This window comes from Lonchura striata, unplaced genomic scaffold (genome assembly GCF_046129695.1).
Source record: "Lonchura striata isolate bLonStr1 unplaced genomic scaffold, bLonStr1.mat Scaffold_85, whole genome shotgun sequence".
In the NCBI taxonomy this organism is placed as follows: domain Eukaryota; kingdom Metazoa; phylum Chordata; class Aves; order Passeriformes; family Estrildidae; genus Lonchura; species Lonchura striata.
The window spans coordinates 1504107-1519301 of NW_027461188.1; the positions used below are offsets into that span (position 1 = coordinate 1504107).

General features: G+C 46.6%; 1 protein-coding gene across 1 annotated transcript in view; it reads right to left on the bottom strand.

Annotated features, from left to right (window-relative positions):
- The window catches only part of LOC110469778 (uncharacterized), a gene marked incomplete at its 5' end in the record, with an annotated part of 706345 nt that overhangs the window by 336428 nt on the left and 354722 nt on the right, over positions 1–15195 (bottom strand). The window contains 1 exon segment of the mRNA XM_077790762.1: positions 14113–14775. Coding sequence (XP_077646888.1) covers positions 14113–14775 — 663 coding nt within the window.

Below are 15195 nucleotides of genomic sequence, written 5' to 3' on the forward strand. Positions count from 1 at the left end.
CCAGGGGGCCCCACTGGCACGGGAACAGCCTCGATCCTCCTGGCCGCTAGGGGGCGCTGTGGGCATTGGTTTTTTGGAAGGTTTTGGGAGCATTTTTTGGGGTTTTTTGGGAGGTCCTGGGGGGGTTCAGTGAATGATTTTTGGGGGTTTTGGGGGCATTTTTTGGGTTTTTTTGGGGGAGTTTTGTGGGTGATTTCTGGGGACTTTTTTTGTGTGTTTCTGGGAGGGTTTAGCAGGTGATTTTTGTGGGTTTTGGGAGCATTTTGGTTTTTTTTTGGGGGGGCGGTTCTGGGGGTTTTTGGGCACAGAACGGCCACGATCCTCCCAGCCGCCGGGGGGCGCCACTGAGGCCGAACGTTTCCTCGGTCCTCCCAGCCGCCGGGGGGCGCCAGGGAGGTGTCGCTGCAGCTGCCGCCGCTCTCGGTGTCGGACGACGGCGCCTTCGTCTGCTCCGTGAGCGCGCCCCAGGGCAGGTGCAGCAGGTGCTGCGGCTGCACGTGATTGGTCAGTGCCGGGAATGGGCAGGGCCAGGGCTCCCAGTATGTCCCAGTCCCTCCCAGTACTTCCCAGTTCCCTCCCAGTATGTCCCAGTCTTCTCCCAGTATGTCCCAGTTCCCTCCCAGTTCCCTCCCAGTCCCTCCCAGTTCCTTCCCAGTCCCTCCCAGTCCCTCCCAGTATCCCCAGCTCACTGTCCCGTGTCCCAGCCCCTCCCCGGGTGTCCCTGCTGCCGTCCCAGCTGTCCCCAGGGCTCCCGGCCGAGCTGCGCTGCGACGCCGTCGGCTTCTTCCCGCTGGACGTGGAGATCCGCTGGGAGCACCGCGCCCAGGGACACACCCGGCCACACCCGGGGGACACCTCGGGGGACAGCCCGGTGACCACCCTGGGGCCCAGCTGGAGCTCCGGGCACCGGCGTGCGGCCGACGGCACCTTCAGCCGCAGCGCGGGGCTGCGTGTGGCTGCAGCGGTGCCGGGGGACAGCTACAGCTGCCTGGTGACACACGCGGCGTGGGACACCCCACACCGGGTCACCGTGGTGGTGGCAGGTGAGGGACACCTGAGGACACACCTGGGGACATCAGGGATGGGGTTTGGGGACACTTGGGGACATCAGGGACAGGGTTTGGGCACAGCTGGGCATATTGGGGACATCAGGGACAGGGTTTGTGGACACCTGAGGACATCAGGGATGGAGTTTGGGAGACTTGAAAACATCAGGGATGCAGTTGGGGACAACTGGGGACATCAGGGATGGGGTGTGGAGGGTCTTGGGACACCAGGACTGGGGCTGGGGACACCTGGGATGGGGTTGGGGACATCAGGAATGGTGTTGGGGACATTGAGGATAGAGTTGGGAACACCAGGATGGGGTTGGGGACATCAGGAGTGGGGTTGGGGACACTTGGGGACATTGGGAACAGGGTTTGGAGGGTCTTGGGACACCAGGGATGCCTGGGGACACTGGGGACAGGGTTGGGGACACCTGGGATGGAGTTGTGGACACTGGGGACAGGGTTGGAGACACCTGGGAAGGGGTTGGGGATATTTGGGACAGGGTTGGGGGCACCTGGGATGGGGTTGGGGATACTGGGGACAGGGTTGGGGACACAGGGATGGAGATAGGGACAGCTGGGATGGGGTTGGGGACACTGGGGACAGGACTGGGATCTCCTAAGGGACATCAGGAGCAGAGCTGGGGACATCGGGGGGTGGCCGGTGCCACCAGGACGGGCTCGGTGCCACCCGGGGGTGTCGGTGCCACCCAGGGGTGTCAGTGACACGTCCCCAATGTCCCCACAGGTGCCACCATGCCCAGCATGGAGGACATGGCAGGGATGGCCCTGGTGGCCTTCGTCATCGGGGGGCTCAGCCTGCGCCTGTGGCCCTCGGCGGGGAGGTGACACCGGTGTCCCCAATGTCCCCGGTGTCCCCCTTCATCTCCATGTCCTCATGTCCCCAGTGTCCCCAATGTCCCAATGTGTCCCCTCCTCTTCTCTCTCACTCCAGGGGGGCTCTTCATGTGACAGCTCCAATGTCCCCAAACCCCCAAAAATGTCCCCAACCACAAATGTCCCCAAGCTCCCCAAACTTCCCTAATGTCCCCAAATGTCCCCAATGTCTCAATGTCCCCAAATGTTCCCAAATGTCCCCAGTGTCTCAAAGTCCTCCCATTGTCCCCAAGATGTCCCCAAATATTTCCAGAATAAACGGGGGGGGTGACATCCCCGCAAACCGATGCATCCTGAGTGGGGATCGGGGACATTTGGGGACATCTGCAGACATTTGGGGAGATTTTGGGATGTTGGGGAGTTTGGGGACATTTAGGGAGGTTTGGGGACAATTGGGGAATGTGGGGGCATTTGGGGACTTTGGAGACATTTGGGGACATTTGGGGAGGTTTGGGGACATTTGGGGACATTGGGGACACCGGTGGGGTTGGTGGCACTGGAGGAGTTTGTTCCAGTTTGGATTTTAAGGTTCTTTTTTAAAGCATTGATTAAAAAACCCAAAGCACGAATTTAAAGTCGTTAAAGAACCAATTACCCAGCTCCAATTGTTCACTGAATTTTTTTAAAAAAGCAATTTTAAAAAAGTTCTGTTTCCCATTTTATCGATTTTTCAGCAAATCTTTATTTTTGTCATGGGAGAGAGAAGGGCAAAAAAAGGAGAAAAAAATGGGGAAAAAAGGAAAAAAAAGGAGATTTCCATTCCCATTGTTCCTTCATCTCCACACATCCAAATCAATAGCAGGGAGTTATCAATAATCAATAGCAGGGAGTTATAAATAATCAATAGCAGATTATCATAAATCAATGGCAGGGAGTTATCAATAGTCAATAGCAGCGCATCATTCAATCTGCATTTTTCACAATATTACAAAGAAATCAATCAAATATTCATGATTGATTATTGGTTATTAATTAATAACCATTACAAAGAAATTGATCCAGTATCAATAATTCATTGATTATTAACTAATCAATATTACAGAGAAAGCAATCCAATATTGTCCAAGACTGAAGAAAAAAAACCAAACGTTTTCCTGTTACCATCTGAGTAGGAGTTGCCTTGGGGCAGTTTTCCTTATCTGCTGTTAATGGCCCCATCAATGCCTGGCCACATGACTCAGAGATGTCCAGGAGGAGGAGGTGATTAAGGACACACCTTGTGACTCATAATGACGCATTGTGAGATGCTCTGCCCAAGGGGAGGAGCTAGGCATTCCCACCTGGATAAAACTGGGGATTTCTAGGCAGAGGAGAGCCTTTTCACAGGTTCTCTGAGAAGACACAGCAACTACATCTGCCATCCCAAGAGGACTGCAGCTACTCCAATCTGGACTGCTACCAGCACACTGGCCAGGTTGTATTCTGACTTTGTCAGTAGTCTTTCCCTTTGTATTATTGCATGTAGTTTTGTCCTTTTCACTTTTCCCAATAAATTGTATTTCTGACTTGGAGTCTCTCACTGGTTTTGCTTTCAAACCAGAACACCTCCCTGGAGGGCTCTTGTTATAAATTTACGCCACAACGGATCATAATCCAATTAGAATTTTATTAATTACAGCAAGTAGGATATGAGCAAAGACAGCGCTGGGCGGCGGGGGTGTTTCTGCTCCCTCTCTGCCACGCTGATTCATTCAAACAGCCCTCCTTTTTATCCCGTTCCTTCAATGAATTCCCAAGGGGTCTCCTTTGTTTAAGCTTGCAGTTTCCTTTTGTTTACGTAAGCAGTCTGTGAGTAATGGGGGTTATCTTTATCTTGTATCGTCAGTCCCCAGGTGTAAGTGTTTGGTTTCCTTATCTTGCAAATGTTGTGTCCGCAGGCTATTTGCGTATCCTCGTTTCCTAAACAATACCTTAGTCTGTAAGCAGTCTGTATTTTCTCACCCTCTGTTTCCTATCCTCAGTCTGTGATTTCTCACAAATCCGTTTCCTAACTTTTATATATATCTTAATAAACAATACCTCAGTCTGTGGTTTCCCACAAATACCCCCATTTTCTTGTTTTATCCCATTATTGTTTATTAGACGCTGCTTTCACCCTCGGCATTGCAAATAAACCTTTTTCCACAATCCCAACATTTATCATAGCACTCACAAGGTAATACTTCACAATTACAATAGGCGTAGCCCCCACGTGGCACAACACATTCACAAAAATCTTCATCTTCATCAATAGATGCACTTTTATATTTTGCCCCTGACCTCGTAGTTAAAACAAGTAGTTTAGCTATGTCAAATTGTTTTTTACCATCATGTAAAATACAGCGTAATATACAAGGCCCAAATATAAGTCCCAGAATCAATATAATCAGTGGTCCTGCTAAGGCAGATAACAAAGTGGTTAGCCAAGGTGAAACATTAAACCAATTTTCATACCATGACCTGCCCGCCTCACGATCTTTTTTACGTTGATTTAACCTTTTCTGGAGTTCAGACATAGTATCCTGGACTACTCCTGTATGGTCAGCAAAAGAACAACATTCTTCATTAGAGCTATACATAATCCTCCTTCTTTTAGGAATAACAGATCTAATCCCCTTCTATTTTGCAGTACTACTTCTGATAAAGACTTTACTGAAGTGGCTAAATTTTGGATAGATTGTTCTATTTTCGCTAAATCTTCATCTACAGCCATCTGTAAACTTTGTAGTTCCTGACTTTTTACTAGGGAGGCTATGCCTGTACCTGTTCCAACTCCACCCGCTATCAGCAGTGTAGCTAAGGTTACCACCGTAATTGGTTCTCGTTTTTGTATATTCAGGTCTCCTTCAAAGTGGCGTAACACCTCCTCAGAGGTGTGATAGATCAGACGAGGAACTATAATCACCTGTATACAAAACTGAGATTAATCAAACACTTTTAGGGATAGGCAAGGCGTTACTCCGGTGTCTGAACAAACCCATTTAGCTCCTGGTGCTGGGATAGCCCATTTGTCATTTCTCTTCTTGTGTCTCTCTATAGTTTTTGTAGTGATTATTGTTGTTTGGTTACACAGAGGCTGATAATCTTTGGGCACTGTACCGATGCATTTTCCTTGACCTGTTACTAATTGAATAGTAATTCCTTGCGTATGGTTTTTTTGGTAATTCCATGGACATTCTCATGGGTTTGAACCACTAGACCATTGAATCTTATCTGGTTTTCCAATTGCCTCAAAATATGGTGGTCTAACATTATAACATAACCAGCACTCCTTAGTTATATTTGGTTTGCTTTCATTAAGGGCACTATAAGAGGCTTGCATTAAATCCCATAAAGGGTCTTTGGATTTTGACACTCCTGAATCCCTAACTGTCACCCTGTCATTAGTTATTCGATCTGTTACTGATAGGGAGTTTGGACGAGTGGTTATAACACTTGTGGGGACAGTCTTTTTTGTAGGGGAAGTGGGTAAATTCAATACTTTATTCGGCCCAACAGGGAGTGAATCATGTGGTATTTTAACTTTTCTTATGAGAAAGTGCCCTCCCAAGTCTTTAGGAATTCCTCCATAGACCCATATTCCCCATGTTCATCCCACTAACCACTTGTCTTCTAGGGGATGTAATACTTGAACTTTGATGTAGGTACAGACTTCCTTGTCACGAGGAGCTACATAATCTACATTACACAGACCTGTAAGATCTACACCTGTTTGTTCAGGCACACATCCGTTAGGAGTCCAGGTTGCTTTTATATATTTATCAGGAGCCTTTACCGACCAGCCCGAGGCTATTGTTTCACATCCCCAATAACCACAATAATAATGTCCAGGATAATTACAGTAAGACGGTCCAGAGGCCGGGCATATATAAAATGGAGGTCCTTTTTCAGTGTATTGGTATTAAATCACAAAGTTTTACTATGAATTCAGGTGGACCTGGGTTGCTAAAAGTGGCTATTGTTCTCGTTCCTTTCCAAGATATTAGTTCCCATTTAAATGGTTCATGTGGATTTCCCCCTTCTGCCTGGGTTATTATTCAATATCAAGACTAACGGTATACCAGGAAAAAGGGTGTCTGTCAATTTTGCCAATTTAAGTATATTTTTACCAATCCTGGGGAAGTTCGGCCGTTGCTGCCTTTGCGTCCCATTGTCCTGGTTCTTTTCTCCACAGTTTGTTCCTCTTCTGCCTCGCCCGTCGACTCGGTTGCGTCGAGTCACGGGGGGTATCATCTTCTCGGCAGCAAGGGAATTCTTCAGGAGAACAGCTGTTTCGGGATTTCTGCCTCTTTATATAGGCTTCCCACTTTGCAGCTTGAACTAATGGGGCAAAGCAAGACACAGTTAGTACTTCCCCTCTACACTTTATAGCCAAGATTTCAACCACAAAGGGGGACTGGTTCGTTGGAAAGGTATCCACCTTCACAGTGTGTTCACCATTTATCTTGGCATACCTTATACCTAAAACAAGCAGACGGATAACAATTACAGTTTATATCATTACCACAAATTCGTATATTTAGAGTACATATATATTATTTACATCAGCATACCTTCTATATTCACTATGGTGTGGCTACATATGTCTAGCAATTTCCTTCTACACACTTTGTACGCTTCCATATATAATAGATAAAAAAAGAAGTAATTATAGCATATATAAACAGCAATACACACTTTATACCAAAAGGTAATGCAGCAAAAAAATCAAATAACGTCTTTATCATTATGTTATCTTTTCAGGGTTATCTTGGTGTCACCTGGGGTTCTGATTACTTTCCAGTGAGGTCTCGTTACTGGGCCTTTAAGGCGGCTGGCATGAGTCCATCCACGCTCAGCAGTCCGGACGGCTGTTTCTGTTGTCAACAAAACAAGATAAGGTCCCTCCCAATTGGGCTTTAGGGTTTCTTCTTTCCACACTTTAATCAATATCCAATCCCCAGGTTTAACGTTGTGTATTTTTAAGTCCAATGGGGGTCGTTGCACAATCAGTCCACGTTCCCAAAGATGGTTACGATGTTTTGCTAATTATGAAACATATTCATTAATCACACGGTCTCTAATTAAAACATTCGTTTGTGGGCTTTCAATTCTGTAGGACATTCCATACACTATTTCAAATGCTGATATTCCTACATCTGCTCGGGGTCTGGTTCTGAGAATTAATAGTGCCATGGGTAGGCATTTAATCCATGATAATTTGGTTTCTATAATTAATTTAGTCAAAATAGTTTTAATTTCTCCACTCATCCTTGCAACTTTTCCTGAACTTTGTGGATGCCATGGTGTATGGTATTCCCACTTTATACCCAAGTTTTCTGTCAGATCTTTAACAATTTTTGATACAAAATGTGTTCCTCTGTCTGAGTCGATTACCTCAGGTACTCCATATCGAGGTATAACGTGTTCAAGTAACACTTTAGTGACTTGGTTAGCGGTTGCCCTGGAGGTAGGAAAAGCCTCAACATAATGTGTTAAGTGATCCACCATTACTAATAAATATTTGTAACGCCCCACCCTAGGTAGTTCAGTAAAATCTACTTGCATATGTGAGAATGGTCAGTATGCGGGGGAACGTCCTCCAAGAGGTCTTTGTTTTATGTTGTTTTGATTAACCTTTTGACAGGTCTCGCAGGCTGCCGTGACTGTCTTTGCTATATTATATACGCCTATACAGGCAAACTGTTGATTAAAATGATCAACTAACGCCTGAGTTCCCCAGTGTGCTTTACTGTGTATTTTTGAAAATATTTCAAGTGCTATGCCCTTTGGCAAGACTTCTCTCCCGTCTGGCAATATGTATTTCCCATCCCGTTCCTTAGCTCCTATTTGTTCTAGTTTTTCTTTTTCCGCAGACTAAAAACTCAAATTTTTACTAATAGGTACTTGTTGCATAGTCAAAATTATATTATAATTGCCTGCCACTCGTTTTGCCTCTATATCAGCTGCATTATTTCCCCTAACTTGATAACTTGTACTTCGCTGGTGTCCTTTTATATGTACAACTGCTATTTTATTTGGCATTTTCAATGCCCCCAGAACTTGCCAAATTAATTCCGGGTGTATCAGTTCTTTTCCCTGGGAGTTAACAAATCCCCTTTCCTCCCATATTTTCCCAAAGGTGTGTACTACTCCGAACACATAACGTGAGTCTGTATATATAGTCCCATCCTTTCCCTTCAGTAACACTAATGCTTTCCACAATGCATATAGCTCACAGGCTTGAGCTGACCAACTGGCACTCAGGGGGCCTGATTCTTTTGTCTTAAATTCCCCTTTTTCCCATTTAACGATGGCATATCCGGACAATCGTTTACCTTCTACTATTCGTGATGACCCATCTATGAATAATACTTCTCCACATTGTAGTTCTTCTTCTTCTAAGTCTGACCTAATGCGTGTTTGTTGTTCAATTGTTTGAAACCAATCGTGTAATGGTTCATTACCTTCTCCTGAATATAAAAACTCAGCGGGGTTAACTGCTCCAGTAGTTTTTAAAGATAATTTAGAGGATTCTATAAGTATTCCCTCATACTTTAATATTCGGCTATCTGTAAGCCATTTTTCTGCTTTTTGTTGTAACACTCCCCTGATGTTATGAGGCGCATATAAGACAACTTCTCCATTAAAAGTAATGCGGTTTGTTTCCTCAAGCAATAGGGCAGCAGCAACAATGATCTGTAAACAACTCGACCAACCCCTGCTCACAGGGTCTAACAGCTTTGATAAGTATGCCACTGGTTTCTTTTGTCCGGCCCATTCCTGAGTTAATACTCCGAATGCTGTTCCTTCATGTATGTTAACAAATAAATGGAATGGCCGTTTTAAATCCGGGAGACTTAAAACTGGTGCTTGGCTTAGCTCCCTTTTGAGACTGGCAAACTGCTCTTGATCCTGAAGAGTCCACTTGGGTATTTTGTCTTTAAGCAGTTGTTCATATAGGAATTTAACTTTAAAGCTGTAGTTCTCTATCCATTGTCTACAATACCCAAATAGCCCTAATGCCTGCTGAATTTGCCTCTTAGTGACAGGCATAGGTAATTCCAGAATTCCTTTAATACGCTCTTGTCCTAGGTTGTAAGATAAGCTTGTATTCTATTTGCCATCTGTTGAAGGCAAACCTGTTAGGCAGGTTTTGTTATCTTTTCCAAGAACCGATTTTGCTCCTAAGAGGTAATGGTTTGTTAGTGGGCCATTGACTGATTCAATGCAGGGCTGGTAACATAACACCATCCTATTGTGAGATGTTCCACCCAGAGGGGGAAGCCAAGCACTCTTTTATTGGATATAAGGGGGTACCTTTTTGGGGACAGAGCAGCTCTTTACTTGGGGGGATTGCCAGAGAAGCAGCTCTCTTCGGCGGCACTCGCAGAGAAGCAGCCGGTGAGGCGGCGGCGGCGGAGCTTGGAGGCAACCCCGGCGCAGAGGAAGACTGGCCCCACTGCCACCAGATCTTCAGAGGAAAACTATACCCTTCAAAAGATCACCACTGCAGCTGCAATTCATCAACCACTGCAAGGGGAGCAATCATCCCAGCAGGACTGCTACTGGCACCCCGAATCCTCAGGTTCTGGACTTTTTCACTGGTTTTGTTTGTACCGATTGCATTTGCCTTTTTAAATTGTTGTCTAGTTTTCTCCTAGTAAAGAATTGTTACTCCCATTCCCATATCTTTGCCTGAGAGCCTTTTGATTTAAAACTCCTAGTAATTCAGAGGGAGGGGGTTTACCTTCTCCATTGCACAGGAGGCTTTAGCCCTCCTTCGCAGATTCCTGTCTTGTCGAACCAAGACAGCTCTGGATCTAGTATCTTCTGGCTGTTAAACAGATAATGTCCCAGATATTTTAATTTTTCCTCTGCAAATTGTAACTTTTCCTGTGATACCCGTAGTCCCTTTTGTGCAAGAAAGTTTAGGAGTCGAATGGTTTCTTTTCTTACATTCTCCCTATTATTCCCCGCTATGAGCAGATCATCTACATATTGTAGCAGCACATTCCCCGTTTGTACTTGATATTCTGTTAAGAGCTCTTCTAGGGCCTGTCCAAACAAATTAGGGGACTCAGTGAACCCTTGGGGGAGCACGGTCTATCTTAATTGCTGTCTCCGGCCCGTCTCTATGTCTTCCCATTCAAAGGCAAAATAATTACAGCATTCTTCTGCCAATGGACAGACCCAAAAAGCATCCTTTAAATCCATCACACTATACCAGGAATTATGGGGTCCTAGTTTGCTTAGCAATGTGTATGGGTTTGCTACCACAGGGAACCGAGTAATAGTTCTTTTGTTTATTTCCCTTAGATCATGTACGAGCCGATATTTCCCATTTGGTTTCTTTACAGGCAAAATGGGGGTGTTAAAAGGTGACATACAGGGCTCTAAGATTCCTTGTGCCAATAATCGATCAATTTCTGGCTTCAATCCTCTTCGTCCTTCTAAGGATATGGGATATTGCCTTACCTTCACAGGTATGTGAGGTTCGGAAATTTGGATTTTAATCGGTGGCATTTCCAGTCTACTAATTGTGTCCGGAGAGTACCAGGCATTGGGGTTAATTTGTTTTTGATCATCCACGGTCAAAGGATAAGCAGACCCTGCCAACTCTTGATTTTTCACTTTAATTTCTAATTGCAATTCAATAATTAAGTCTCGTCCTAACAGGTTAAATTCTGCTTCAGGGACGAGCAAGAGTTCACCCATTCCAAATTTATTTTCAGTTTCGAATACCACATTTTTGATTTTGCTTACTTTAAAGGGTTCCCCTTTTGCCCCAATTACTTGTACTTTTTCAGGGGAAACTTTACATCCCTCAGGTATCTGCTTAATAGTTGATTTTTCAGCCCCAGTGTCTACTAAAAAGGTGAACTCTTGTTTATGGGGACCTATTTTTACTTTTATCAAGGGCTCATGATGACTCCGGTCCCCTAAGATATAGAGCCCCTGACTCCCCTATTCTGTTTTCAATATTTCCTCATCTCTGATCCTTTCTCTGCAATTCTTCCTTATATGTCCCTTTTTTCCACAGTAAAAACAACACCTCTGTTCCTTTTCTATTTGTTTCATTCTAGCAGATCTGTGTTCACCAGTTCGCCCTTTGCGATCCTCTCTGACTGCTGCTACCATCATTCTTCTTGTCGCTTGCTGCTCTCGTCTTCCCGTCTTACGTAGACTTTCTGAGCTTCTCTCAATAATTCATCTAACCCTCTATTCTGCCAGTTCTCTAACTTTTCAATCTTCTTCCTGATATCTTCCCATGATTTTGCCACAAACTGAGTTTTGAGGAGCACTTGCCCTAAAGGGTCGTTTGGATTTACCCCAGAGTACAGCTGAAGGGCTTTCCTTAGTCGTTCCAGCCACTCAGTAGGGCTTTCATCTTTCTTTTGCATTTCATTAAATGCTTTATTGATATTCTGTCCACGGGGTACTGCTTCTCTAATCCCCTGAATTGCTATAGTTCTCAGGTCCTGCATATGAGTTCTATGCGCCGGATCCTGCTTATTCCAATTAGGTCTTTGGAATGGCCATTTAATATCTGCTTGAGGTCCCTGAGCATGTTGAGTATCCCACAATCTAATTCCTGCTCGTCTAATCATATCTCTTTCCTCGGTATTAAATAATTGACCAAGGATAGATTGCATCTCATCCCAAGTATAAAGGCTTGGTCCCAAAAATTGATCTAGTCTTTCTGCTACTCCGAGTGGGTCCTCAATTAAGCTTCCCATCTCGGTTCTTTTAAAATCTCGTAGGTCAGCCGAGTTTAAGGGGACGGAAATATATCCGATCACAGGTTGAGGTCCCCCCATGGGTATTTCCCTTAGGGGGTACATCTGAGCTTCCCCTCTTTGACTTCTAGTTACGCGTCTAGGAGGGGGGGGAGACCCTTGTTCTGACTCTGGTGAGGGAGTGGGTGCTCTGGGGACCTCTGGAGGGGCTGCGGGAACAGGAGGAGAGATGTAAGGAGGGAGGGTTAGAAGGGTTTTGTCTAACTCTTCCTTCTTTTTCTTATGTTTAGTTTTTATTTCATTCAGCGGATAAAGTGCAGCTCCTGGTCTTTCCAGCCACACTTCCGCGTATTGTCTCTCCTCCGGGTTAAGGAGTTTTTTATTATTTACCCAGAGGTTTAACTGCTGTCTTACCCAATCTTTTTCTGACCCACAGACTGGCCAAAAGACATTTTTAGAAATCTTCTTCCCTCCCCATATCTTAGTACAATATTCTATCATTTTTTGCTTATCTTTCCCTAGGGTTCCAGGGAAATATCTCCAATTATCTAAGATATATGCCAGAGGGGTATCCTTCGGTACAGTGGGTACCCTTCCCATGGGAGTCGAAGGCTTGCTGCCCTTCGCCCCCATCTTCTGGAATATCTCCACACACACATGCACTCGCTCCTCTTGTTCCTGGCCCAGTCCCTCGCGGGAGATGGAAAACGCAGTACTTAAGAGTCCACACTTGCTTGGCTCAGTATATCGAACCTCTCATTCGTTATATTCCAGGAAACCCAATCCCGCCCGAACGGAAAACCCGTGAGAAATTTCACCGCGAACAGTTTCGCTCTGCGAATAATTTCACTACTTACGTGTCCTGCGTCTTCGTCCGGACTCTCGTGCACAGGATTTTTATGGGATTTTACCAGTCTCTCCTTTGCTCATTATCCTAGACTTTAGGTTCGTCGGTAAGGTTAGGGTAAGCTATTGGTCACGGGACCGCGAAATGTCGCGGGACCGCGAAATGTCGCGGGGCGCCTCCCCAGAGGACCAAAGCCCACCGTTCCTTATCCGAGTCACGACACCAGAAATTGTTATAAGTTTACGCCACAATGGATCATAATCCAATTAGAATTTTATTAATTACAGCAAGTAGGATATGAGCAAAGACAGCGCTGGGCGGCGGGGGTGTTTCTGCTCCCTCTCTGCCGCGCCGATTCATTCAAACAGCCCTCCTTTTTATCCCGTTCCTTCAATAAATTCCCAAGGGGTCTCCTTTGTTTAAGCTTGCAGTTTCCTTTTGTTTACGTAAGCAATCTGTGAGTAATGGGGGTTATCTTTATCTTGTATCGTCAGTCCCCAGGTGTAAGTGTTTGGTTTCCTTATCTTGCAAATGTTGTGTCCGCAGGCTATTTGCGTATCCTCGTTTCCTAATCAATACCTTAGTCTGTAAGCAGTCTGTATTTTCTCACCCTCTGTTTCCTATCCTCAGTCTGTGATTTCTCACAAATCCGTTTCCTAACTTATTTATATATATCTTAATAAACAATACCTCAGTCTGTGGTTTCCCACACTCTGATGTCCCTTCTGTCCCTTTCTCACCCCCTCATCCCCTCTGTCACACCCCTGCCACCCCCTGCGGCTTTTGGGGGTCACTTGAAGCTGTCCCCCGGCCCTCCCCGGCCCCCCGGGACCCTCCGGCTAGCTGTCCCCTCCAGGGGCCGGGGTTTTGTCGTGGTCCCGCTGCCCTGGGCTTACCAGGCAGCGTCTGGGTTAGCACGGTCCGAGCGGCAGCGTGCCTCGGTCGCCGCTAGGGATGGAGATAAAGAGACGAAGAGAGGTCAGTGGTATACAGTCCAGAGAGATTGTATTGCCTGAACGGTTGCAGGGACCAAAGACTCCGGGCTACTGCCCAGATAGAGTTTTATATAGCAAAATTAAGAGATAAGGTCTAAACAATGGAGACAGTGTCCAGCTTAGGCGCATCAGAATCAACCCAGAGGTCAGGTCAAATGGGAACTGCTCAGGGGTGGGGAGAAGGGGGTTCACAGAGAAATGCTGAAGCGAAACTTTCCCAAAAGAATGGGGCATACAAAAATGTATATTTTCCTCAGTTTCCCATTCCCAAGACCTTTCTAAAACCCTTCTTCCAAACTACCACGCCAGCATGATAGCAACACCCCCCACTGTCCCCTCTTCTTGCCCAGGGAGACTTAAACTATGTCTGTGTTTCCCACAGTTTCTGCTCAGTCAGGCCTCAGATATCGGGCCCCTTTATCAGCTCCATTGCTTTACTCTCTGTTTTATTCCCCATATGGGGCCACCAGGGCTCTGCCCAACGGGGGTCACTGGGGATCATCCAGCCCGGATCCTCCCATGGGGGATGGAGCTGCAGCAGCACACCAAGCTCTTCCCTCACTCTCTTCCCTCACTCCAAGCTCTTCCCTCACTCGGGGCACTCACAGGGCTTCACTTAGTGGTGCCTCCGTTGGTGCTGGGTCAAGTGAAAGCTCTGTGAGAAGCTCTTCCCACACTTCCCACACTCGTAGGGCCTCTCCCCAGTGTGGATACGCCGGTGCCTGATGCGACTTGAGTTGTGTTTGAAGCCCTTCCCACAGTCGGGGCAGCGGTAGGGCCTCTCCTCTGTGTGACTCCGCTCATGTAGGAGCACACTGGAGCTGGTCCGAAACCTCTTCCCACACTGGGGACACTCGTAGGGCCTCTCCCCAGTGTGGAAGCATTGGTGTATTCTCAGGGCAGAGCTCCACCCAAAGCTCTTCCCACATTCCAAGCACTCATAGGGCCGTTCCCCAGTGTGGATCACCTGGTGCTTGATCAGACTAGACCTGTGTCTGAAGCCCTTCCCACACTTCCCACACTCGTAGGGCCTCTCCCCGGTGTGGATGCTCCGGTGCACAATGAGGCTGCAGTTGCGGTTGAAGCCCATCCCACAGTTGGGGCAGCGGTAGGGCCTCTCCTCTGTGTGAATCCGCTCATGTTTGAGGACATCAGAGCTGGTCCGAAACCTCTTCCCACATTTCCCACACTCGAAGGGCCGTTCCCCAGTGTGGATCCTCTGGTGATAGATCAGGGTGGAGCTCTGGCTGAAACTCTTCCCACATTCCAAGCACTTGTGGGGCTTCTCCCTGCCATGAGGCTTCTCCACCAGCTCCGAGCTCCGCCTGGATCTCCGCCCGCCTTCCTGGCTCAGGGGGTTCTTTCCTCCCTGCAGCTCCCTGGGCTGGGTTTGCAGCTCCTCCTCCTGCAGCATCTCCGGGGCTTTTGCTCCTCCTCCATCCAGCCACGCCCAGGGAATGACAAATCCTGGTTTGGGGAAAAAAACAAGAGAAGAGCACCTTGGACTGGAGGTTCCTCCTTGCCCAAGTTCATCTCAGGAAGTCATTGGGAATCCTGTGTCTGTAAGAACCTCCAAAACACCAAGATTCAGCCCAAAAATCCCACAAACTTCAAGACACAGATCAAAAACTCCCCAAACATCACAAGTCAGCAAAAACCTCCTTCAAAAGATAAAGATTCAGCTGCCACATAAAACCAAAGCACCAACA